The sequence below is a fragment of the Parus major genome, chromosome 4A, assembly GCF_001522545.3.
Source record: "Parus major isolate Abel chromosome 4A, Parus_major1.1, whole genome shotgun sequence".
NCBI lineage: Eukaryota > Metazoa > Chordata > Aves > Passeriformes > Paridae > Parus > Parus major.
Window position 1 is genome coordinate 13,683,731 of NC_031772.1, and position 27,404 is coordinate 13,711,134.

Below are 27,404 nucleotides of genomic sequence, written 5' to 3' on the forward strand. Positions count from 1 at the left end.
TAGACATAAAGTTGAAGTTTTTTACATTGAGGGTTGTGAGGCACTGGCATAGGTTGCCCAGAGAAGCTGTAGATGCTCTGTGCCTGGAGGATTCTAGGCCAGGCTGGACAGAGCTCTGGACAATTTAGTCTATGGGAAGGTGTTCTTGCCCAAGGCAGAAGCTGGAACTAGACGATCTTTAAGGTCCCTTCTGACCCAGACCATTCTAGGATTCTACCACTTCCATTCCTTTTCATTAACGAAAGGCTCTGAATAGACTGGGAGCAGTGTTTTTAAAATATACAGAAGCCTAAAGTAAATGCAGATGCCATCAAATCAGCAGTTCCCCTAACAGATGAGCTGCCTAAAGCAGCTGCAGTTTGCTACAACAGCCATCTGAACTGATAACTGAGCCTGAAAAAACTTACCTATTCAAGTTTCAAGTCAGTTTTTTTCCCTCATTGCAGCTAATTGCAAGATGAGTTTAAAGGGTGGATCTCTTTAACCTCATTTGTATGTAGCACTAGCTTGCTAAAACAAGCAGCAATACACAGTATCCTCAGTTTCACTGCTTCAATCTATAACCAGACTAGACTCAGCCACTCTCAGCAGTACCAATAAGGAGATACTTGGAAATGTCTAATCCCCAAGCCTTCCTTTTCTGAAGAAGATGATTTACATAAAAATGAGGTTTTTCCATGCTGATTTATCTCATGGAACACTCCAGACATTTCTGACATGGGACTTTTTAGACAGCTAAGAATCACAGAAAATTGCCGCCACCCCCCCCCCCCCATTTTACATGGAACACTTTTACTGCATTTAGGAGTGTTGATTTCCCTTGCTGTAGCTGTAGTCTACACCTGAGACTCAGCCTGAGTGCTGAGCCACATCCAAACCCCAAACCACACCTAATGTTTGCTATACCATTTCTGCAACAGTCAAATTCTTAGCATTTACAGACTATGCTCATGTGATCATTTTTTGCTTTAAATTAACTGCTTTTATTGGAAACCAGTTTCCTAAATTCAGTGCAAAACCGTAAACATTCTCCTACTGAATTTTCAGTAGATACACAAAATTATCTGATTGTTGCTCTTTCTTATAATCTTATTCCATACAGTACTTAAAGCACACAAAAATTACTGCTATAGTCTATATTAATTTTTAAACAACGTAAAAAAACCAATAATTATGGCAAACTGATTCATCTGGGTTTAACAGCAATTATTTCTCTCATTTCTATCAAACTGTTTGAGATGAATGACCTTTGTAACTGTGAAAGCACAAGTGACAGATGTGTGATGCATTTTAAAAAAATTGTTTGTAGAAAACCAGATTCATCCCCTGATGCAGGCAAAAGATTCACGCTCCTGTCAAAGATGCACACAACCAAAGAGTAAAGAGTTGTTTCTGTAAATCACAGTATAAAAATATGATGTGAAACTCACACTGCGCTTAAGTCTAATGAACATCTGTCAAGGAGAACCTTGTGATCAAAGTGGAATCTATTCAGAACACCAAGCTCAGGAGGTCTAACCTCCCCTTTCCTAACATATATTAAACTGCCTTAATACCTTAACAGCGTAAACATCCTAGTCACACCAATTTTCATGGGTGTGAATGTCTGGAAAAGACTCTTCGACTTCTTTTAGGACAAAAATCTGCTAAATTCAAGTGAATGATGAACAAGCTTAGTACACACTACTGTGTAAATAAGCTCAGCCTTATCACTATTTAAAAAATTCTTTTAAGTAGCCACCAGAGCCAGCATCTTCCCCATCCCTTAGCATGTGTATTCCACTGCAAGTCTTGCTGCTCCTGGAAATAAACAAGACCTTTAACAATACACAGGATAAAAACATTTGACACCCATCTTCTCTTGCAGATTAGCAGAGAACTTAGCAGAAATGTACAGCAGGACTCCTGAAATGACAGAGGAATACACACTGGAAGGTAAAGTTTTCCCTTTAAAATTCAATATTGAAGGGTTTTGCAGGGAAACATACTGCAGGTTCAGGAAAATAAGCTGCCCTTCACAGCAAGTGCTTGTAGGAAGAAGCAGGATCTACACAGTCCCATACTCATGGTCCTTCCTGGACATGGTAGACAATATTTGATATTAGGGACAAAGAAGTGCTGAAAAACCTCATCAGTAACTGATTCAAATAACTTCTGGATTTACGAAACTAAACCTAGTATCTTCTTGAACTCATAAGTGGTTATAAAGACATTTTTATCTGCTTAAAAAAAAGCTGAAGAGATTTTTTTTTCCTTGACAAAGTTTTAATAAGAACTTTGAAAATCTTAACTCCCCACCATCATTAACAAAAATGCATTCAGTAAACAACAGAAGCACAAACTTTCTATTTTTTTAAGCATTTGTTAATTCATAGGCTTTGAGCTTAACCTTACTGAATTTGGACTTTGGCATGATTCACAAATACCTCTCACTCATTCAAAGAACTTTATTTTAAAAATAGTTTTAATTCATTAGACCATACTTTATAATAGTTACCAATAGGACGGACCTGAATTCGAGCATCAGACATTTGTTGCACTTTCAAGTTTTGTAACAACATGACTTTTCAAAATAAAGGTGTACATTTAGATTCACAGGTTAATTTGTTGAAATTTAGAAACAATTATAATCACTGAAATATGAACTGAAAGGAATATATATTAAGTACACAAATACTGAAAAAGCTCATAACCCCAAAACCTACTTGGAAATGAAATGCAGCCAATTAGTCAGACTGTGGTTTAGTAATTTCACATTACCAGGGTTAGCACCTTTGTGAACTCAACCACTGACTGTGAGAAATGAGCCCATGAAGTGTGACCACTCAACAGGTACTCTACCATTCCATGAGGAGACTGTACCATTCCATGAGAAGACTGTCTTCTTGAGCATTTTGTGTCACATTTTTGAAATCTGGTAATATTTGAGACTTTTCTAAAATGTGTAAATAAACAATGGCTACAGTTAAAGTCTAAACAAAGAAATGCTTTCTATCAGTTGAGATTTTTTAAAGCAATCATTCATAAGGATTGCATCAACATCAGTTAGCAGAGGAAGATCAAACTTTATTGAAACTGCTTGCATACAAAATATATTGCACTATAACCAAACAAATGTCAACATAAAATCCAATCTGTTGTAGCTATTATGTACAGAGAATATTGCCCAAGAGCAGTTACATTACAAGGTCAGTCTACCTTGGTTAATTATCTACAGTATTTTAAACCAAACAGCTTACAGATGATGTGTGCAAGGTACCAATTTCTGTTTTCAAATACTATACATTCCCAAAATAAATAACTAGAAATCAACATTAATGTTTGGCAATACTTTTTAAGACATTTTTATATTTGTTAAATCATGTGCAGTTCGTTGCCAGTTTTAGTATGCTCACCTGTATGCAAGGAAAAAAAAAGAATGAAGAAAGCAAAGAAACAAAACTCACAAAATACATCAGAGGCAAGGTCAAATTTGTACAATTCTGTACATAAACAGTGGCTCTCCTTCTGGAGTAATCTAAACAAAAATGGACTAAAATGAAGGTCCTTATGCAGTTGTGCCCAGTAAGTTTAATGTGGTATCAGAAATGAAAGGAAGCACAGCTCCTCCATCCAGCATCCTTCCAGGTGTACAGCTGTACTTTGATCAAATTCTGTGACACCTTCATATTGGCTGGTAATTAGGACCTTGCAGCTCAAAATATGAAGAACTTTTGTTTTACTTTCAATATTTTCAACTACTGTATCTGTACTTGCCAGGGCATGACATGTGGTGACTTTCTTCTTACCTCTCCTGAAACAGCCTCCAAATTAAAATAAGCAATTCAAAAATTCTGGGAGGATGAAAACCATAAATACTTTAGGCTGGTCATCTGGCCAAACAGCAGGCACACATTACTAGCTTGTGAACATGTTACACTTGTTCCCTCAGTAACAATGAGTTTTTTAGTTTTCCACAATGGAAAGATTTTTTTTTAGTTTTTTTTTTTTAAAAAAAAAATCTTCTGTACTGCCTACAAAGAAAAAAATTACACCCCTTTTTCAATAACACTATTTGCCAAATCTTCAGTGCAAAATAAATTTCCTATTCTTATAACTGCCTAACTGAATGTTTATGTAAGGAAAAAATTATGGAAAGCATGCACTTGTCTATAAAGTACTAACGTCTGACAAGGATTGCTACATATATTTTACATTTAGTGTTACCAACTCATCTTCCCTGATTTCTGCATCCAAATATAATATTCCTACCTGCCAAGATATAAAAAAGGCACAGATCATACAACTTTTTTGCTAATGAAAATGACAATTGTTACATCACACAGATTTCAGGGTCCACCAACATATTGAAAAAGGTGGACCAAAATGTGAACTGACACAGGACATAAAACGACATAGCATTTCATGAAGAACTGGTAAGTTAGATTGAAAACAGAAGCCAATTTGATTACTGCAAACACTATTTATTCTGAAAATTGAAATTGAGCAGTGAATTTGACCCGATGTGTTAAAATGGTACATCAGAACAGAAAGTTTACCAATGCACAGCTCAGTATTTTTAAAACAAACAAAAAAGAATCTTTCATCGTTTGAACTGCAATATGTACTTGGAAGCGATTTTCGGAAGTTCAGATATTTTTATGCAAATATTTGAATAACTTCTTATTCTGAAAACAACTGCATACTGTTGATGTTAAAAAAGGCTAACAGAGAACATATGTTCATTTCATGCCCTGCGCCATCTCGCCTACTATTTGTCTTTGGCCTAACAAGTTTCTCTAACATGGAATAGGAATTACTGAAACAGTATAGGAAATATGACTTCAGAGTTATGCAGTTTAGGGGACTCCGTTCACCAGCGGCTGTTGAGCGTCTGCGCTGTCTGCCTTCTCCTTCTTCGGGTTCCGCTCCTTGCCCGCACGCAGCCGGCTGCCTTCGCTCGAGGTATTCTGTAATGTTTTAGTGTGGACACTCCTTTCATTATTGCAGTCAACTCTGATCTGGAACAATTTAGAATTATATAAAGCATTCTCTTCCTTTCTTCCACCCCTGGGCACTCTCTACCCTGGCCATCTGGGAGGAGCAAATAGTGCCAGCCCCTCATGGCTTTGTTAATTGCATCCAGCTGCAGGGGAGGGTGTAAATTCTTTTCTGTTCAAGAATGCCACATACCTGTGACCCAAAAGATCCTCTCCCATCTACCTAGCCTTGGAAGTTAAGAGAAAAATTTTCAGTTTGTTTGTGCACAAAATAATTGAATTAATATCAGATGTATCTCTGTAACATTATTTCAACTTCTAGTAATTCAACTTCCTTTACTTCGTATACAAAAAGCCCCCAAAAGATAATGTCATTTCATGGCAGCTTTGAATCTCAAAAAATCTACTCAGACCTTTTTTGAATCTGAAGAAAAAAAGATCCATTTAACACGCTCAAAAAACTTCTGCAGCCTTTTTAAATGGTCATAAAAAATTTCAAGAGAGCATGTTTAAAGCAAATTTTTATGCTTGTAATGGAGGCAAATGCTTATTCCTTGATATGTAACAAGATTTTTATAACTTTCATCATCCAGATTTCAACAACAGGCAAGTACTTATTTTCTTGTAATGTGTCACTTCATCCAAATCTTGGAGGAAAAGATAAAACCCCCATGATTTAAGTGTCTTATGTTTTTTTTTTTTCCAGCACTACAATTTCTCACTGCCTACTTCAAACTTTGTAAGGTAATTACTAATTAATTATAAACTCACATGGCCATTATTTATTTTTTGTTTTGCCAAGTTAATTATTTTCATTTCAGATGAATATTTGATTACTACACCTTTAAGTTCAGCACTCCCATTTCAAAAACTAAGCATCAGGTCACTTTTGCATTTTGTCCCTTTCTTAACCAGGCTTTCTAAAATCCAAGCCAAGAGTTGTCTTTATGTCCCATTGGAACTATGACATATATGCTTAAGGTATCAGCTTGATAACTTCATGAAACAAACATTTGAAAAAAATGTAGAAATATCTTTAAATATTTTTAAGTTTTTTTAAAGTTACAAGATATTTCTGTTACTTGAAAAGTTTCTTGATGTGTGTTTTTAACTTACTTTCTAGACTGAATAGTCTTCAATTGCAAATGTTTCATTTAGTAATGAAGGTCTTTTCTGAAGTTTAATCTTTCTTACTCTGAGGATTCTGGCTACAACACACTCTCCTTAAATAGTGTTAAGGATTTTTCTTCCCTCAGACAGAAGATAGACAACAATACACAACAGTAAGAAATAAAAGCTAAAACCAAAGCACTAGTAGGAAGAGAGTGAAATCAAGCTGGTTGGTAAATCCTTGGGACTCGTCGTCAGTTTTTCACCAGACAGAGCTAAACAGCATTACAAAACTGCATCCTTATGCAACTTGATAGATTTACAGTCTTGAGCATCTGCACCATTTTGTAACACAACTTTTGCAGATGTGATTAGGAAGTCAAAGAAAGTGCAATCACCAGGCTACTGTGTCACTTGCAACCTTGAAGACTCTACCATTATTGTATGACACAATACAATTTTAACAGTACAGACTTGCCATATGAGAAGAGTTACCTCAAGAGACCCGTCTGCTGTCCTCCCTTTTGCCTCTCTTGAGTTACGCTGACGGTTATCTGTTCGTGACTGTTCATCATTGCCTGGAAGAAGAATTCATCAACTAAGTTGTTCAACAAAGACATGATCTTCTGCCACTTAACTTTTACACAAGCACAGTCGGGAATTCAGAATTTTCTCTCGCATGAACAAGTATTATTAGCAACACATAACAGCAGTTCTTAAACTACAGGCCAGGAATCACTAAAGAAAATGTTCTCAGGTGTTAATGCAGATGAAATCTCAATGTTTAAAACCACCATAGTTTAAAATATAATGAAACATCATACGTAAACAAATAAATATAATGAAATTGTATGTTCAAGTATGTATATTTAGCTTTTTAAAGTTCTCCCATCTTACTTTTGCCTGATCCTTTCCATTGAGTACATAAATTACAATATTATACTATTCCATGAAAATCAAATACAAGAAGATGTGAATATGGACAGCTGAATGACTAATTCAGATTTTAAAACATTTTTCTCTATCTACTGACAAACTAGAATTTGATTCGTTGATGTCCATGTATGATGGCACAGGCCAGAAACTGGAGCCCAGAGGCATTTTAGGAAAACAAATGATAGTGAAAACTCCCCCAAAATAAAGCAGGTCAAAAAGAATTATTCCCCTCTGCTCAATGTTCAATACATCTGAAACAAAATACTCCATTTAAAAGACTGACAAAGAGAAGCCAGGACAGACCACCAGGTGGGGAGTTAAAGCAGATGAGAAGGAGCAGCTGGCAGAAGAGAGTTTGCTTTAGGATTTCCACACTGACACCTGTTTCCAAAAGGATTCTCCATTTACCTTTGAATCCTCCACGCCCCCTCCCGCCTTGGCCTCTGGTGCTGCCGCCACGCCTCCGCCCGTCCCCCCTGCGCAGGTAATTGTCCCGCTCCTCCTCTGCTGGGGCTGCCGACCAATCGCTCAGCTCATCTCTGTGATCGGACTCTGTTTCAGAAGCATTTGATGCTTCAGAATTAGTTCCTATCAAGAGGATGAAAAAAATCCAAACATGCCAGTGTAGCTTAGCATGAAATTACTATAGTAGAATGCAAAATGTATATAAAATTTTTCTTCTTTTTTTTCTTAATAGACAATTTTGGCACGTTTTTGCCTCCCAACCTCTATAACATACATAGTACAGAAAGATGCATAATATATATTACTTCTTCAAAATTCAAGAGAGACTAATAAAAGTTAGTCCTGTGTTTAAGGCTAAATAATTAAGTGTGCCACATGCTTAAAATCTGTGTTATCAGTATATCAACAGATTACTGAACATACTACAAAATGCAATAAAAGCCTAGTAAAACATTAAGTGTAACAGACTAGACTCCTTCGTATTTCTACAACCGAAAGTTCTGAATATAACCTGCCCTGTCTGCTCTCACTACTACAACTCATCTATGAAAAGAAAAATTCCATGAAAGAGCCTGTAATAGACTACAAAAGCAGAGAACAAAGTCAAAATGCTAGAAATGTATCAAATCAAATAAATGGCCGTTGCAGTTTTTCCAATTAAGAGATCACCTTTATTGACAAAAGCTGGTTCTTTCCTCATTTTCCTCCCCATAACCCATATGATTAGCAAAGTGAGTTCACATCCTCTAAAAATAGTAAACATCACAAAAAACATTAATTTTGTATTATGCAGAACATAATGTAAGATTTTCTTATAAAGCTCACACTACAGCCAATTCAGTCAAGACAAATACCAGCTGACCTACATTATGGATAATGAAGTAATAGATTGCTTTGAAGAGGCACAATCTGGAAAACTATTCAGTAATGAATTATCCAAGGTTTCAAAGAGTAACACATTATTTTAGTGACTATGGTCTTCTAGTAAAAACATGGAAGTTAAATTTAATATGAAGAAAATAGCTTTTCTGTAAATTAAGCTACACAATGTTCTCACTTATAAATATTTATATTAGGATAGACTCACACAGGCTTAAATAAAAATGGAGACTTCATTGTCTGGAATTGTTCAAAACATAGATAAAATAACAATCCTTGCCCTAAAGAGTTAAGGAATAACTAGGTATGTTCCATAATGTGGAAGACAGAAGCATGCTGTAAGAAGCAGGAACTGCATGGAAATCAGTGTAGATTACAGGAAAGCACTACACTTTGAAGTATTTTCTTACAGCATAAAGCTCTATATAATCTTCAAATATTAATGCTCAATGTTAACTGCATTTTTAACAGCTCTAAGTCCAGTCTTTGCCAAGAAATCATGAGACCAGAAGGCCACTGTGAGAAGGTCAAGTGTCCCTGTAGGTACCTACCTGAAGCATATCCTGGTCCACGCCGGCTGTGCCCGCGGTTTCTGTAGGGGCGGCTGCCACGGCCGAGGCCCGGCCCATCGTCGGTCATGTACCCTTTGTCCTTATCTGTACGGTTTGGGGGGGGCCTGGAAGTAGCTCCGATCTGTCGCAGTTGCTCATCAATTTGCAATCTTTCCAAACGCAGCTGGTCTACTTCCTATACAAACAAGCCCAGCAAGTCATGTACAACCACTATTTAACCATCTACATGTGCACACATGCAGGGTCTCAGAAAGAAAAAGCACTGAAGTATTGCAACTGATCATCTATTTAATGATTCAAACAGCAACCCTGCTTTGAGAATAACTTGTTTAACAGAAAGTCTTTCAAATGTTCAAAATCCGTGTGCTACCAACACAATTCCTCCTGTGGCATAGTTGACAAGTTAAGGTTTATTTAAAACATGTATCAAGAAAAAGCACTCAGATTAGAACACAAGCTCTTTACACTGCTGCACATAACAAATATCAAAGTTATTAAAAAATTCTGATGTAACAGTATTGTTTCATAAAAAGGCACTCTGCTGTTAAACTGTACATAATGATAATGAACAGTATGAGGAATAATAGGAAGCATAAAAGCATAGGGAGAAAAGTGCTCTAACTCATGCATAGCAGCACCAGCACACAGCACCCTCACCATACACAATTGGGTAAAAGATACAGCAACACATATTCATGGAATACATTTGCCAGTTTGAGATGTTATCTAGCTCAAATCAGAGTGGCAATCCTCTTTAATTAGGGAGAAATCTGTTGATAGAAGTTTCATTCTGACACCGCATCCTCTGCAGGTCACCTGGTCCAGCCAGGACTTTGCCAAGGTGCTTTGGTACTCAGAAATGCACCCCCATCAGTGACTTGGTATATGTCTCTTCCCTTAAGATGTTCCCTAACTCACTTTCCTTTAGGAAGACTAAGACTTCTTCCTCCAGACTCTCCCATTGGTATGAGGGGACTGGTGTTTCAGGACAATTCTTATAAATAAAAAAACCCCCAAAACTGAGGATGACATTCAGTACCTCATCCTTCCTGTTTGTGAGCAAGTTCCCTCCTCCACCCAGCAGCAGGCCTGTATTTCCTTTGGTACTCCTTTTGCTAACAACATACCAGCAAGAAGCACTTCCTGTTTTCCTTTACATCCCCTGCCATATTCAACTCCTGATAGACTTCAGCTTTCCCAAACTCATCCCTACCCACTCAAATTGTATTTCTATACTCCATCTGAGTCACCTTCGTTATGTTACTCCTTGTAGCCTCATTTTTTTCTATATTAATTTAGCCACAGGGTTCCTTGTTGATCCCTGCAGGCCCACTGTTACTTCTGTGTGAACACTTGCATATCAAGATGGACAACTCTTGAACTCAGAGAAGGTGATGCTTTAAGAGACAGCTCTTCCACACCTGTTTTTCTTCCAGGAATGTACCCTATAGGATTCTACCAAGCAGATCCCTGAACAGGCCAAAGTCCACCTTCCTGCAGTCTGGGGCCATGAATCCTGGTATTAAGTCTTTCCTCTCAAGATCCTGAAAATTCACTACAGTCATTCCAGCTAAGTCTGCTTTCTTCTTTATACAGAGAAATTCATGACTCTGAGCTGATACAGTACATTTGATGTTGACCCACTATTAATGTATCTTTTACAATAAGTTTCCTTAATAATCTTTGCCTGGAGGCATAAAAACATGAAAATCTTAGAGGAATAAGTCTGTCCCACTTCTTGTCAGTGAACTGGAGGACATTATTCTGAATCATAAGGCAACAGATCACTAAGATAACAACATTTTGTTGTGTTTATTTTTAATGGGATGAGAAGGCCAAGATAAAACCTCTGAGATACGAATCTATCCAGTAGTTATCACATAGACTGATGAACACTGATTTGTGACCTTCTGTTCAGGAATGATGGAGAGCACTAAGGAAAAGTGACCATAGTTGACGATGAACTGATCAATCTAAAATAAAGTTGCTGGGGAATTAAACACTTTCTTCTACTACCACGTCAATACCTATTTAAGTACTGACTCACATGCAAGTACCCATTTTAGGCAGCTGAGAAGTTTAAACCAGAAGTATCTTTTCAAATCATAGTGAGCATGCAAAAAAGGAACCTGATTTTTAGAATTAGTTTTCATCTGGTCCTTCTCTGCCTCTGTCTTGTGACAGCTGCAGAGCTGCTGTACCTCTGCTCCAGAGCACTGACAAAAGCAGATTAAAAGATAAAGTGACAGAGTTGGTAAGAAAACGTAAGTTGCTTCTTCTCCTGACTTCTTTGATTACCCGTACTGAGAAGTTTAACAATGTATAGAAATTTCAGCATTCTAAAAGATTGATTGATAGCTACTGCACTGAATGGATATGTATCAAATCATGAATGGTCTCAAAGCTTCAAAAGAAATGCAAGATTTTCTTTAATTAAATGAACTCAAAGCTGTCTCTACTGTTAGATCAGGCCCTGACATCGAAGATTGGGCACCTGGCCACAACCACCACAGGCAAAAGTAACTAGAAGCAACAGTGTGTGATGTTTTTTTTTTTTTTGCTCCCTATACAACAGAGCACTCATCACATACTACAGGTGAAGTTACAGAGCCAAGAGGTAAACATAACATAAAAAGCTGAGTTACCTACAAAACATACCAAGGTATGAAATGTCAATTCATTACAGAAAAAGTAGTTTAGCATTTCTGCATTAAAAAAAGTGTCCACTCAATACAAGATTCTGCATGGAAGGCTGCTTGCTCTGCAGTTGCATGAAGGACTGACTACTCTCTTATATATAAAGTTGGCAGCACATTTTGACAGAGTTTTTAAAAAAATTTCTTACTCTTTTGTAATTTGCATCCTGAAAAAAGCTGTTATGCCATTCTTCAGACAAATTATTCTTTTATTAAAAACATTAAATTTTTAGACAGAAAACCTGTTATAATTCTAATTTTTCAACAGCCCCAGGACCTGAACAGATCATCATCATCACCACAGAACAGATCATCATCACACTTACCATCCTAAGTACTGATAGAAAAAGAATCAGTGGTAAATCAGCATTATTATCCTCACCTTTAAATAATTAAGATGATAATCCAGAAGAACAGTTGCATTAGTGATGCTGTCCTTGGTTCCTACAAACACAAACGGTACCATGCCCTAAAAAACAGTAACAATAGGCTTTGGTTATTGACTAGGCATTGAATTTTTAAGAGAACCATTTATTTATTACTATAAAACTTGAAAACAATTCTTACACTATGAACAAGCGAAAAAGAAAAAGTGAGACAACAGTAGATTTTAATTCTGATATTCACTATGTCTATATATATATTAGACTATATATAGTCTAATTCTGTTTATGCAAAGAGTTTAAATAAGCAGATTTGGATCATCTGCATCACAATGTCAATATTTATTTTTCTGAACAAGTGAAAAAAAGGCAATTTAGAATACTTTATGCTTCCTCCCTTTGAAATAATACCATCTTTGCTGACCACATCCATTCTCTCACACCAGCTGCTTTTGGTCTTCTTTTGATCTTTTAAAGAAGTAAATCAAATTAAGATTGTATCACAAAACAAAACCTTATCCTTCCTGAAGATCTACAGCTGTAAAAAAGTGCCAAAAAATATTCAAGAAGGAGTTAGTACTTCAGGTGATGGTTTCTAACTTACAGTTCTTCTACCTTCAAGCCCATTAAGTGATTCAATAAATACGTGGACAATATAAATCTGGAAATTCTAAAGTCTGAAATTATGACACTGGGAGACGAAACACCTAAAGATTAACTTAGGCAGCAAAAGAAGTTGAAAAAAAAATCTATCTAGAAGGGCCTCACTGAGTGTGGAAAACAAAGTAAACTTTAGCCATGCAATGACAATCTCCACACCAAAACATCTGACATTAAGACAGGTCCATGCAATATTTCAGAGGAGTGAGTGCTGTCCACACAGGCCCAAGGAGTGAACTTGACTACTCCAGCAGCTGCAGCATCACCTAGGCAGAAGCAGCTTTACTGAGGACTGCAGATGTTAACCTGAGCATCTCCAACACTCAGCTGCTGAAGTCCATGCCACTGCAGATGAGAGCCTGGCACACCAACTGATTATCTTAAACATTGTTTTGCTATCTCATCATTACCTCTAAAGAAGCCTTTAATTTTCACTGTACACACACCCTCTACAGAACTGCATTCCAAAGGAAGGTTTTGCTGCAGAAGTGAAATTATTTGAGACACAAATGTCATAAAAATTAAAAGCACACTATGGCGAGCTTGCCCAGTCCATAATTTGTCTCCACTTTTAAAGTTGTGTTTGGTTTTCTTCCCTCCCCGCCTTTCTTTTACAGAAAAAAACTTACATTAGAAATTACACATCAATATGAAGTAACCAGGAAAAATAATGTACACACATTCCTCTAGTCCTAAGGAATCTCAACATTTTAACTGACTTCCATGAGCATTGGAAATTCTTTAGCCATAGGCATTTGTTGACTGAAATGTTTTATTATCTAAGGTATTTTAAGTTTCATAAATATTTTATACAGCCTGATAAAGAGCAGTGAAATTTCTACTAAACTGGCTTTAACTAGCTCACAGTATCAATTATTAAATGATGACAAGACAAATGATTTAAAAGGGCATTTAAGGAAACGGCTTGTTGTTGCTTTTGGCAGTGGATTCAAGGTAAAACAATGCCACCTATTAAGAATATGAGCTGGTAACCACATCAAGCAATTTCAGCCATACAAAAGCAGCAAAATGCTTATTTAATGAACCTTAGTTTTGTCTTCAAAGCAAAAGTACCTATGATCAGCTTGGCTGCAGTGGGGAATAATGAGCAGACCTTAAGTGCAAAATAAATTTAGAGATAAAAGTAATATATATTACTGTAACAAACAGTAGCTATCTCATTTTAAAATATGAAAAGCCTGAAGATAGCCTGTTATAAAATTATGGGATGTATAAAACTGCACTTAAAACTAATGGGCAGTATTCTAACATCTCAGTCACATAAAAAGAACCAAATGCTGTATAAAAATTTAATGGAACTACTGTTCTGCAACAAGAAGAAGGGGTGCAATATCCAAAGTCACGCATGGGAAGATTATTTGGATTTCATCATTGAAATAAAGCTGCATTCAATTTACAAGTACTAACTCTTACCTGTTAAAATCTGATCTCAGGTTTCTGTATTGCACCTGGCATGACACAAATACCACATAAAGCAGTGCAAGCAATGCCAGCATTAGAAATATCATTAACAGGTAAAATTGAAGTATGAATGCAGAGCTTGACAGGTAAAAAAGACCTTTCAAGATAATCCTTAAAAGCTGCATTTTGGACAGAAAAATGTAAGCAAATCAGTTTTTTCAAATCAGAATTTAAAAAAAAAAAGCCAGACATACTTCCTGCTTCCATGAGTACTAGCTCTTTTACTCTTCTGTGATTCTCTAGCCTGCAGCAATAGCAGCACCCTCTTGCTTATTAAAATAATTTTATGTAGCAGGTATTTATCTTTAGAAATTAAATACGACAGACCAGTGAAACCTTCAGGTCTAAATATCAACCATTTACCTTGTCAGACAGATGTAAAACTAGTAAAATAGTAAAAAGTCCTTAGTTAATTGCTTAACCATTCTGCACAGAAAGACGGAAATGGGATTGTGGATTTTCAGTAAGACTTAGAGTGATGGAAGAGCAGAGAAAATAACTACTCAATCAAGAACATAAAGGTTCCAGAAACCCTATTTTATAGCTTATCCAAAGCAGCAAATGTTCTTAGCTGGTACATACTTGGATTTTGAGGTAAATGAATAGCTGTTCAGTTTTCTTTAAGCACATTTCAAATCTGAAAACTGCAGGGAGTCTTTCTGCATTGAGATGGTAAAACCTTCATGCTGAAAGTTTTTTTGCATACTGCAACCTTGCACCTCAATGCAGCCCCACACAGAAATGCCTCAAATTACAGTGTTTGAGACTTCATTTAGGCCCTTTACAAGGCTGGCAGCTTTCCTGTGCAAACCTGGAATTTCACAATGTTCATACTTGTTTTTTCTTTAGGTTACGATTTACAGGCTCTTGTGAACCTAGGTAAAATTTTTTAGAAACAGAGATTTAACATAAAGCTCAAGTTTTTAATTTCAAAAGAAGAAATTGCTAATGAAAAATTAAACCAGGTAAAAACCTAAGAAATCAAACTCAAAGCAGATCAATGAATGAACCCAGCAAGTGTCATATACATGTATTATAGCCTAGCACATGCTGGGATATATCATTGCTTCCAACAGGAACAACACAAAATCTCTAAAGAAGGTGTGCCACCAATAAATTTCACAAAGCATTTTTCTAACACAGAGAACCTAAATTTCATAAAAATGCCCCTCAGCATTAATAGGAAAAGACAGAATCCATCAGAAAACACATATTAATCAACATTTTATCTTACCACTACACAAAGATACAAGGAAGAATGAATTTTATTATTGGGTTGAATATAACCAATTAACAAAAAGAAAAATTATATTAACTGAAAACATACCTCTTCTTGTGGAATATTTTTATCATTTTCAGCCTCAATTCTCACTCTTACAACGCCAGATTTGTCCACTATCTCCTGAATCAGTTTTCCGTTTTTTCCTATTACTTTTCCTACAGAAAGAACATACAGAACATTCCACCTTTATGGTTTTCCCCCAAACCTGAGAGTATTGCTGTACTCTAATTAGACAAGACTATTTAAGTATTAAGTACCGATGAAGAACTTGTCCAAAATGCCTTAAATCCTCTACTACAAAGATTTAGCTAACAAGCCACAAACTAAAATGTCTGCATAAGCTGGTGGACATAAATTAATAGAACACATTGATCACAGAAATACTCAGTACCTTGAATGCCTATTTGGCTTTGCTTTGGTAGGTTTAAAATAACTTCAGTGAATTATATATATTTCTGTTTGCATTTAATATATCAAATTAAAACAAACAAAAATCCTTTTACAGTGCCTTAACATTTGCTGTAACTACTTCTTGTGTAAAGAAGTAGTCACAAAACTTACAAAAAACTTACAAAACTTAGTTCATTTACAAAATTTTAGTTGATCAAATACTACCAAAAGTTACTGTTTGAGGCAGATGTTAAAATTCTCTGAAACTGAGGTTTTTAGACATTTTTGCCAGTAGTTTATAATTCACTAAAATGTCTAAGCTAAAAATGGAAATAAATTATACTCCAACACCGGTAATGCAGACATGTATCTTCTGAAGCAGACATTCCAGTGTGAGACAAGGAAATCGAAAATTTAGTTCTCTTCAATATCAGCAAAACAGTTTGCTGTCTGCAAACTGGCAGGAAAACTAAGCTGCTTGTGACATGATGAGGGAGGGCCACATCCTTGAATCACAGCTTTCATGAGAAGTTTAAGAGTAATGTCACAGATGTTTTCAGCATGTAACAAGAAAAAGTATTTTTATTTAACAAACTGCTGGAAAACTTAAAACATGATCTTTTTCCATTGGCACATCACTAAAACAGAGGTAAAAAAGCCCAAGTGCATAACAGCTACTGTTTGTCTAATACAATTATCCATGAAGAAGAAATTAAATGTCTCTTCTCGTCACAAGACTCCTATTGCTCCTATCATTCAAAGCTAAATAAATTTTCATTTCTGTATTTCAAGTTTTCTGACATGACATTTACAGAAAACAAAATTACAAAATATGGCCAATAAGTTCCTCCTCAATGACAAAGGCCGAGTGTCAAAAATGACTACTAAATACTTTATCTGAGTACTTTATTTCTTTATATATTACTGGCAAATGGAACAGTACCCTGCTAATAAATGTAAAAAAAGCTTTGGTTGTGATTTAAGAAAGTAAATCAAACAAAAGCCCCACAACCTCCACAACTTACATCAGCTACTCCAATCAAAGTATTTGTGAGGATTTGGCAACACACAAATGTTTTCAAGTAAAAATGTCCATACAGTCTTTAAAAAATAAGTAACCTCTTGGGTGGATTTTTCTTTGTTTGGATTTTTTGTTCAGGTTGAATTTTTAAAAATATATTTAAATAGAAAAAGGCAGTTTTTTGAATTTTATTTAGCTTAAGAAAATCAGTATATCTATATATCTACATCTATATATATCTAAAAAAGCCTTCTGCATTTTTAAAGGAAATTACTAGGAACTTTTAAAGCCAGATTATTAAACATAGCTTATTTCAGACATAACACAGGGTTCAGCCAAAGTTATATTCTAAAGGATCCAGGTCAAGAATTAAGAGCAGAAATAAAAACCTAACAAAAATATATAATTGCCAAGTTCTAAAGAGAAACAGACTTTATGACCTCAAATTAAAATAATGATGGTAGCTTATAATTTTCACTTATCACCAGTAAAACCAGGAGGGAATAGGGAAGGGGAAACTACTGCTTTTAATCAGTTCCAGAGCTGAGCTGGCACATTTTTCAGTACTTGTCCCACTGCAGAATTTCACACTGCTTCAACACCAGCTTTCATATACTCCCTGACAACCTATTAAAGCATTTGCTTTTAGGGCTATGTTATACCATAAAGCATTTTCTCTGCTCTCGTATCTCCTGAATGAAATCACATTTTTATTTTGCTTTGTAGCATCAAAAGCTCATTAAAAGATTTCTACACATATACAAGGGTTGAATGTGTTCTTAAGGACTTTAGTGCTTGGCAATGGAAGTAGTTTATATTTCCTTCATCACTAATACCTAACTCCTAGCTCATCCCACAGTGCTGCTTCTAAACATACTGTAAAAGGACCGGGAAAAAAGACAAATGTAAGTCTAAGAAATTATTCAAAATATACTAGGAAAATATGAGACTGCAGATTTATCTCCTGTATAGCTGAACTAATCTCTGGACATGTTTGAGGGAAGTAATTCTCTGTCTCAATCCAGAAATTATTCTGCCGTGTACTTCAACATCAGCACTTTGCTTCCAGTTCAGTGCAATTCTCAAAAGGCACTCTTCCTTACTACCACAGAGGTAGCCTCCAGAACTGACATACCTACTAAATTCCTTGGAACTTGTATGACATCTTCAGCAAATTCAAGATAACTTCTTGCTTTTTTCACCGCATCTTGATCCTAAAAATAGAAAGATGTGTAAGAAACAAAATTCATTTGCCCAAGGTTTTTGTTTGCTTATTTCTTTCAGGTATCTTCTGAAACGATAAAGAAGGGAACTCACCTCTCCATAAATATGGAATGTACAAGTATCTTCATCAAGATCAATGGCAGTCACTCCAGGGACTTTTCTGGCTTGCTGAATATTCGCACCATGAGTGCCAATGGCCAAACCCATTAGGTCTTCACGTACTACAAACTGTTCATGGAACCGGGATGCAAGTTGCCTAGAACTCTGAAGAAAAATCTAATGTCAGCTCACTTTGATTGTCTCTCCAGTACACTGGAGAGAGAAATCAACTAAAATTTCAAGCCTATTTCTCAATCAGGTGCTTAGCCTATTTTTTATTTAATCAGCCCCTTAACTGCACTTATTTTAGCTTCAAAAAACACCAAGGAGTTTCCTTCAGAAGTCTTTTAAATATTAACATAAGGCTGGACTCTAGCTGTGTTAACACCTCTATTTTGAATTACACTTTAATTGCTACAGCTATCAGGTGTTACTTGGTAAGACAGCACTCGTAAGGTAGTAAAATGGTAACTGTGGTGATTATTAAAGCAAGTCTTATGATCTCTGAGAAAAAAGACTGCACCAATTTCAACAGGTGAGTGAAACTGTAATAACTCAACCACTGACACAAAATTATATATAAAATAGAGCAACTGTGGATATCTGCTGCACTTTAGAAAAATGAAGAATCTGTGCCTATGCATGACAATACAAAACCTGTTTGAATTCAGAGAAGAAATATGTTCAATTTTATCCAGGAATCGTCCGTCTACTGAGACAGAAGGGTCGTACTGAGCACTCACAAATGTTAGCATAGGAGAACACAGGAAAGGAACAGTACTTTAATGCATTGTGAGAAGAAAGAAAATTTCCAGCTGTGATAATCTATGAAGGAAAGAGTGTTTTTCAAGGAAGAAACAAGATAAAAGCCAAGATATATAATCCTGTCCATGTTTCTGCATTGCAATCAAAGCTGTTACTACTGTCAAGACATACATAAGCACACTTCAAATTAGCAGTTTAATGTTACCAAAATGAGACCCTACTGATGTTGAGAAAACACCAAGGAATTGCTCACAACAAGCCCTATACAGCTCCAGCTTAACTGGTACTGCTTTCTGACCTGCTCCTGCTCAAAGCTGTTGGGAAAATATCCTGTGCAAAATCACCATTTCAAAGAACTGTTTACAGTAGATAGTGGTGTAAGAATCCAAGTGTTATGAAAAACTTCATATACACTGAGTGCGCTGTCAAGCACTCCAGCAGCTTCACTACAGACAACTTGGAAAGCAGAAGTTATTTTTGATTGCTCACATTTCTACATTTCAACAGATAATCCAAATACTGATTAACCAGTTAACATCTTTTATAGACAGCCAAGTAAGAGGGGAGAACAGGATGACCAAGACAATGATCAGTTGTTAACTATCTAAGACATGTGGAAAAGATGAAGCTACATCATCACTGAAGACTTTGGCTCTGACAGTCAAACCAGTTTTACTGCCTGCACCAAAACATCATTAGCTTTTCTACAAATTATTACACAGTTTGTTCTATTTAAACATCAGAAATTCTGTATTCTACTTCCCTCTAATACATTAAAAAGAAAAAACATCCATGCAAGTAATGTATTAATACCTACACATCAGCCATAACTGAAGTCTACTTGGATACAGTAAAATACAAACCAGAATGCAAAACACTTGTAAATTCAGGCTTTTTATCATGTGAAAGACACCCAGAACAGCTAAGTCACACCCACTGGGAAAGAATTCATAAACAAAAAATAACTGGTTATTTTACTTGATACTCTAAAAACCACGTTTGAGAAGCCATGCAAGTCAAGAAGATAATATGCAAAACAGGTACAATAAACAGGAAGTAAAAAAACACCATTGAACAAAAGAAGCTGGTCTAGTAATAATGACTCAGAAAACAAAAGAGGTATAACTGCTAGAAGAAGTGGCAGACTTCAGCAGTTCAGTGACTATGAGACACACATAAAGGTTCATTTAATGAAAATAACGAGTTGCTATTAACAACGCAGTAAAGCCTGAAATGTTCACTAAATATTTTTTCTGCAGATGGACACATGCAGTCTGTTGGTATGTCAGTGTCTCAACAGTAATCATGAGTATGATTTTTATTATCTGAACCTCTCCCTTTCAACTCTGCATGAAACTGATTTTATAGTTATTCTAACTACAAGAAACACAAATGCCAAAATGAAAAATACCAGCCAACTTTTGTCACACAAATTTTAACTGTATATATTTATCTCACAACCTTTATTTAAGTACTGCTTAAGTAGAATCTCAAGTTCAACAATGGTTTTCTAGCGAGAATCAAATCAAGTTTGAGATTTCACAGCAGCAAAAATATTCAGTGTTACAATGACAAGAAGAATTCAAGATTAGTTTGGGAAAGGAATCAATGACAAAGTTGTTGGTGCATGCATTTGTGGGGGCATGTAAAGGGAATTAGCTCTAAAGAGGCTGTTGTTCTTCCCACCTCCAAAATAATACTTTCACTTCAAGAGGTAAACTGCCCACACAACTGTCAGTTCTGGAGGATAAAGAAGAATGATTACTGAAGAGCTACAGTGGAGTGCTCAGCAAGGAACACCAATGATGGAAAACTGGTCTGTCCTTCATCTTGAGAAAAATCTAAACCCAAACAAACTTGGATTTCAGCTTTGAAACACAGAAATCAAGATACTAAAGAGAGAATAAAAGTGAGAACTTATTTTAACAGTGACTATGCCCACTAGAGTATACCATACAAGGCCTGAACATGACATCCCACTTCAAAGAGATGTAACTCCTGGGAAGGGGGAATGAAACCTCTCTGTCCAGAAACACTGCTGGTATACACCGTGTCAAACTAAGTTACAGTAGTTTAAGTGGTATCTCTGATTCTTGACAGTGAATCTAAAAAGTTTTCAGAAATATTGCTCTTTTTTCTAATTTGTAGATAGGAGGAAAGCCATGAAGAAATGTTAATTCTGATGTATAAAGAGCCCCTTATTTCCTAGCCTACTCTTTTACTTTTCTTTTAGCCATGGACAAGTATGACTCAAGCTTCTTGCCAGTCAACACCTACTCAGCAGTCACAGGAGTATCAGAAGCTGTATCTGCTGTAAGATTATTTCCTAACATTTTATCTATAGACAAATCTATTCCTTCATACATTCTACCAACATCAGTTTTCACCCCTTCCATCTCAATTTTGCTGTGTTATTTTGCTAGATCCAGTTCTAGTCCTATCAGTATAATGATATATTCACTCCCATCTATTTTTAAAGCTACCAAATATGTGGCATTATTTGTGCCATGACGGCTAGCTATTTATACTTCAAAATAAGAAAGAAATACATGTGTATGTGTGTCTACACATTTGTATTTAATCCCCCATATAATCCTGCTGATAAAAATGAGTCTTCAAAAGAATAGGCCCTATAATTGTAAACATTTTCATTGGATGACACTTCCATCTGCTTTATTAACACTTAGATTATTATCAGTACATCATTACTTTCACCTCAATGCAAGTCCTACCAGCTAAGAAACACACAAGGGATTTTTTTTCATCTGTTTCATTCAAATTACTTCAGGGAAAATAACCAACATACCTCCAGCTGCTTGCTGGCTTCTTCGTTTCTCAGTATCAGGGATAACTTGGTGCGAAGACTCCGAAAGTGCATATCAATCAGCATGTTCGCCCGCTTTGTGGTTACATCGTTGACTGACTGAATTATTAATAAACAGAACAGTGCTTTACACAAGGACTCTTGAAACAAACCACTGCCAATGGTACAGTAAAACATTTGTACTTACCAAAATAATAAGCTGGTGGTTTTCAGAATCATATGTTACAGAAAAAGCTCCAACTGCCTTTTTGAAGTCCTTATGTGCAGATTCTTTGGCACACCTTGGAATAAAAATGTAACAAAGTTAAAAATAGTAACCACTGCACTTACGGTTAACAGCCAAAAAGAGTAATTCCTTACTACAAAGAATGTAAATAAAGATTTCGAAGCTCTCTCTTTCAAAGCAGGTGTTATTTAATTCTGTTATCATTTATTTTACTCATTTTTCTTTCATTTGTTTTCACACAAGTAGGTTAAGAAATAGTTCAGAAATTTTCTGTATGTGCATCTGTGAAATGACAAGTTAAACAGAGCTACATAAAAAAGCTATAATCACTATAATCAGCACGTTCAAAATTTCACTTTATGAACCATTAAAATGTGTGATTTCATTGTAACCCCTGCAGCATTCTAATGACCTTATGCTCATCTCATGCTGTGCTTGGCTTCTCCAGGTTTCTTGTGTCCACTCACCACCAAGTGAACTTGTGTATGCTGTAACACTAACTTCTGGAAGTTTTAGTCTAATCTGAATTTTTAACTCATTCCACACTGAGGCAATAACATGCATCTCAAGGAAAGCAGAAAGTGACCTGAAGGTAAACAAGGGGAGTCAGTATTAATCTGACTTTTAGAGCTATATCTGTATGAGAACAACATGTCCATGGTATAGGAGAAAGATAGTCGGCTTTGTATCATACTCTGGGAGGTTTCATTGTTGTTCAACTATTCCCAGCGCCATCATCAAATAATAAAAGTTGCCCAAGAATGGATTCAAATTAACCTGTGCACCTCACTAAACAGCTCTAAGAATAAAAATCTTAATCTGTACCACACACAAACCTTAAAATTTCGAAGAAAGTATTTCTTCCTCCAGGACTAAACTGCAATTCAAAAATCATCCTATTTCTGAAGTATGACCACATCAATATTTGTATTTTTTAAATTCTTATAGCTCAAAAAGTTAATTTAAAGTGGTAAAAAGCATCTTTATTTCTCTTGTCTCAGGCTTAAGAAGTTACCCACATTCTGAAACAAGTTATAAAGAAACACTTGTACTTACATTTGCCTTAAATCTTCAGGAACTGCCAGTTTGATTTTATGAAAAGTATCTTTTGTTGCGGGTTTATTGGGGTTCACAGATCTCAAACGCTCAATTGTGACAATTTCGTTGTATGTAGCATCACAGGCTGCATATTCTATTACGTAGAACTGATATAAAAATAATAAAATCATCCAAGCCACATATTTTATGACATGAGTGAGCATTACACTATTAAGGAAAAGGTATTTTTGTTAACTGTACAACTCGAATATGACTTCTTAGGTTGAGGTTAATGGTAATTGAAACTGTCCTAATCAAGAAACTCTTAAAAAATGAAGAGAGATTAGTTCAAACTACAGTGCACATCAATATATATAAACAGAAAAAAAAAGAAAAAAGTGTAAGTAAATATAATATATATATGTATATATGCATACTCCTACCTCACCCTTTATCATTCTCACTTTAGCCAACCACCAACAGCAGGGTTCTTTTTCATTTGCCCTGGAATAAACCTGAACAGAATACATACATTATATTCTTAAAAGACATCACAAAAGCTGACACTAACATGATCAGGAATTCCATAGGAACAAAATCCAGCAAAACACCTTAGTACATAAAGTCTCTGAGCATAGCACATAAAGCATGTAAAAGCAAGACTGCACAGATAAATAATAATAAATAATACAGTGCCGAATCTACTGGCTGCTTCAGTCTTGCATGCAGTCAAAAGAGAGATAATTCAGACTTTCACATCTATTAATATTTAATCAACAGTATTTCTAATTGTGTGTAAGTCTGATGAGGTCCTACCAGTGGGTGAGAGGGAGGTCACACATCTACACTTCTTTAGCACAAACATGCTAGCAGCCACATCCACATTACAGAAGTTTTGCCATTTTCTTATCTTTCAAATTAAAAACTTACAGAGCATGCAAGAAAAATGCAAATCTTCAGTTCTCTTTCTTTCATTATAAAAATAAGTGTATATAATAGTTAATATTATATATTTATATTAAAATATATAAATTTTATATATCAAACATATTTATAGTACAAATATATAATAAACATATTATTTATATTTATGATATAAATATATAATATAAATAAAAATAGTGTGTCTAATAATTATAAAAATAAGGTTTTAGGAATATGTTGCATAAAGTCAATCTCTTTGTATATACATTTAAGTATTTACATGTACACATATATGCCTATGTTTTTCTGTATACACACATATAATGCAAATTACCTGATTCAGCTTGAAGCTTTGGTAATAGAGATATTACTACCTTACAGCTTAAAAACTACAGTTCATCACCTATTTCTGAATTAACACAGTCCTAAAAAGGAGTGATCTGTAACCAATGCAACACTGATAATGTTTGTAAATCAGCATATTTGTAATTCAGCATGGAGGTTATGGTACATGTAATTTTACCTGGCCTTTTGTGGTACATGGAATTTGCATGGTTTACTACTGTCAAACTCTGGGTTTGGTGATGTGTTTGCTGACGTGCCTGACTTCATGTTTTCTGTAGTACTTGGAATCAAAAAAGGTGACACCACCTAACATGGAAGCAAACCTTACAGTGGCTTGACTGACATTTTTCACAGCAAGTTCTCTCACTTCTCAAGACAAGAACTATTAATGGAGCATACACACCTCTACTTCATCACTTTCATTTATGTCTTTATTATAGCCTGCAGGTGGTGGGAACCTCACATCATGGAATGGGATTTGTCTCTCTGGTTGCCAGCTACAAACATAAACACAATGAATGGTCTAAATATTTTCATCTTTGTAAACAGAAATCAAACATTTTTAATCCATTAATTTTACAGTTTCAAATTCTGTGGAGCTTTTGTGCATATATTAAGAAAAAACACATCTCGATGACCATTATGCATCTTAAATGAAATCCTGATATCACCCGCAGTCTTTTGAATCTTCTAGTAGAAGTTCTTCTATTTATAGGTATGGTTTTTAGCCCTAACATTAGAAACACAGATTAAAAAACATTTCAAAACACGTTTGGACACTTCCTTCAAAACAAGCCTGTATCTTCTTTTTCTTTGGTTCTACTTCAGGTTATGAAAATTTGATCAGGATCCAGTCTGAATACAGTTTTAATTTTCAGTTTCTTTAATGGAGACTGGATAAATTTTGTTTCTAGATCAGAAAATTGGTATTCATCACTTATCGGTAGAACAAATTTTGTAATAATGTAATCTTCTAAAACTAAGACAAGACATTCACACGAGAAGGAGTCAGTAATGGCACAACTGTTGACTTAAATATTGGTTGTCATCATGTAAATTCAGTAACAACATGATTATCTTCCCAGCAAACCCATGCCACTATGGTCTTGTACTTGAAAGTATATAAAGCATTAAAAGCATTTATATAGAAATGTCACAAAATAGTAGATACTAAAAGTAACTTTAAAACATGCCAGCAGTAAGTTTAGTGTATCTAATATACACTACTCTATACTGAGCCTTATTTAGGTCAATCAAATGCAAGGTAGTTACTCTGTCATTTCCAGGTACAACACCAGCAATACACTTACTTGTTTTCAAATGAAACTGTTATTGAATCTTCATGCACATCCTTTACAAATGCCTGTGGAGGAAACAAAGTATAGTTATGGTATGCTTACAGACACTTTCAAAAATAATTTAAGCCTATAAAATACCTCCTTTTCACAAATATTGATGAATCTCACAACAAAAGTATGTTTTACAGTCAACCTTTTTAACTTTGTAGCAGTCTTCTATAAAACATACTCAAAGCTGATAAACCCCTTGGGTTCATGACTGCCAATGCACTGATACACAAACAGAATGCCTCAGCTATGAAGACATTATTTCTACTTTTTAGAGGCGACAGGACAGGTTAGTAGGAAATGACAAGATAGTTCAAGAGTTTGAAATGTTTGATTTTATAATCACATTTAATGTAATGTAAAGACAGGCATAGAAATTAAACATCAGTAGTTGATAACAAACAAAACCAAAACCCATAAAACCTCTAAATCCTGTCTCTTCTCTCTTTACCCCAAAGTACATTTGAACATTGCACTAGCAAAACTCATCTCTATCAATTTCAGGAGAATCTTCCCCATATTCACTTCATCACACTCAGTCTGTAGAACACAAACTTTAGATAAATGCCCTGGGGCCTGCCTTCCCTTTTTTCCTGGGGAATGGACAGCAGTTGTGCTCTCCATGACACCAGAAAGCAGAGGACAGAACTAGAATTCAGCACCGAGGGCTCCTCCTGCCTTATGCACTCAACTGACTGATTTAGACTTGAGCAATGTTTAGCTTAAAGCCTCAGATGTCCCCCCCCACCCATTCCCCATCTATGAAAGACCAGTACTCAAAGAACTCTGGGATGTACCAATGAAAATATTTTTCTCAGCCTGAAACAATGTAGGTCACAAGTTAACCAGGAATGAAAAGATTGTGGGGTTTTTTTTTCTTTATTTTTTAAAGTACCTCTATGAACTTCTGAAACAAGTTGCTGAAGTGCTGAGTATTCCATTAATATTAGTCCACACATAGTATCATTGCAAGGTAGGCAGATAAAAGCCCATGAGCAAAAAAGAATAGAGAAGTTTGTTTTACTAATGGAGATTCACCTTAGTAGATAAAAAGATTCTCAGTAAATTGAAAATAATTTAGCAGCAACTACCACTTCTACAGAAGAATTAGTTAATGAACTACAGAACATTTTATTATCCTCCATTTTATTATTCCTGTCTTTGCAAGTTTCCAAGACAAGAAGAGATCTTATCCCTCAAAAGAAGGTAAGCGTCTCTTTTATATAGAGCCTAAATGGTTTTAAAAATGTATTTTGTTATTTTTGCTTTACAAAGTATTCCAAAAGATTTCCTGACTTGCAGCAGTATCTTAGTATTAAAGAAGAGCAACACCCAACTACTAATACAGAGTTGCTATACTAAAATTAAGTGGTACATGCACATGAATGTCATCACCCAGAGTCATTCAGTACTAGGAAGAAACCATCTGAGTTGATAATTGAAACACAACCCATGTTACTATGAATAGAAGTTGAAGGAAAGCCACAGTAACAAGAGCAAAGAATTGTTTTACACCTTGCTCACCTCTCAATACTCTTAAGAACAAGACTTTATTATTGCCAGCAAGCCAAGGAGACTTAAACAAGTCTCCAAATTCGCATAGCTATGAATTTCAAAATTTCATATTTCTTCAAAGGAGATTACAAGCACAGCTGATGTTTTTTAATGACATTGTATAAAGAAGACTTAAGACCACTTCTCAAGATCATGTTCATAGCAGTACAGAAATGTTATTTACATAGAGGCAACAGAGCTCTC

The 27,404-nt window shown here is 35.5% G+C and overlaps 1 protein-coding gene across 7 annotated transcripts in view; it reads right to left on the bottom strand.

The window, feature by feature from the left end:
- Nucleotides 1-2,432: 2,432 nt before the first annotated feature.
- FMR1 (FMRP translational regulator 1) overlaps nucleotides 2,433-27,404 on the bottom strand; it is a 31,404-nt gene continuing 6,432 nt past the window's right edge. For 3 of the 7 annotated variants that reach the window (XM_015626579.3, XM_015626583.3, XM_015626578.3), the window contains 14 exons: nucleotides 25,611-25,663; nucleotides 24,704-24,797; nucleotides 23,475-23,546; nucleotides 23,050-23,198; nucleotides 21,955-22,048; nucleotides 21,750-21,866; nucleotides 18,173-18,343; nucleotides 17,991-18,069; nucleotides 15,490-15,599; nucleotides 12,020-12,106; nucleotides 8,921-9,116; nucleotides 7,434-7,613; nucleotides 6,585-6,667; nucleotides 2,433-5,000 (listed from right to left, as the gene is read on the bottom strand). In XM_015626579.3, the coding sequence (XP_015482065.1) occupies nucleotides 4,839-5,000; nucleotides 6,585-6,667; nucleotides 7,434-7,613; nucleotides 8,921-9,116; nucleotides 12,020-12,106; nucleotides 15,490-15,599; nucleotides 17,991-18,069; nucleotides 18,173-18,343; nucleotides 21,750-21,866; nucleotides 21,955-22,048; nucleotides 23,050-23,198; nucleotides 23,475-23,546; nucleotides 24,704-24,797; nucleotides 25,611-25,663 (1,647 nt within the window). In that variant the 3' untranslated portion in view covers nucleotides 2,433-4,838. The other 4 variants (XM_015626582.3, XM_015626581.3, XM_015626580.3 and 1 more) reach the window with 3 other exon arrangements.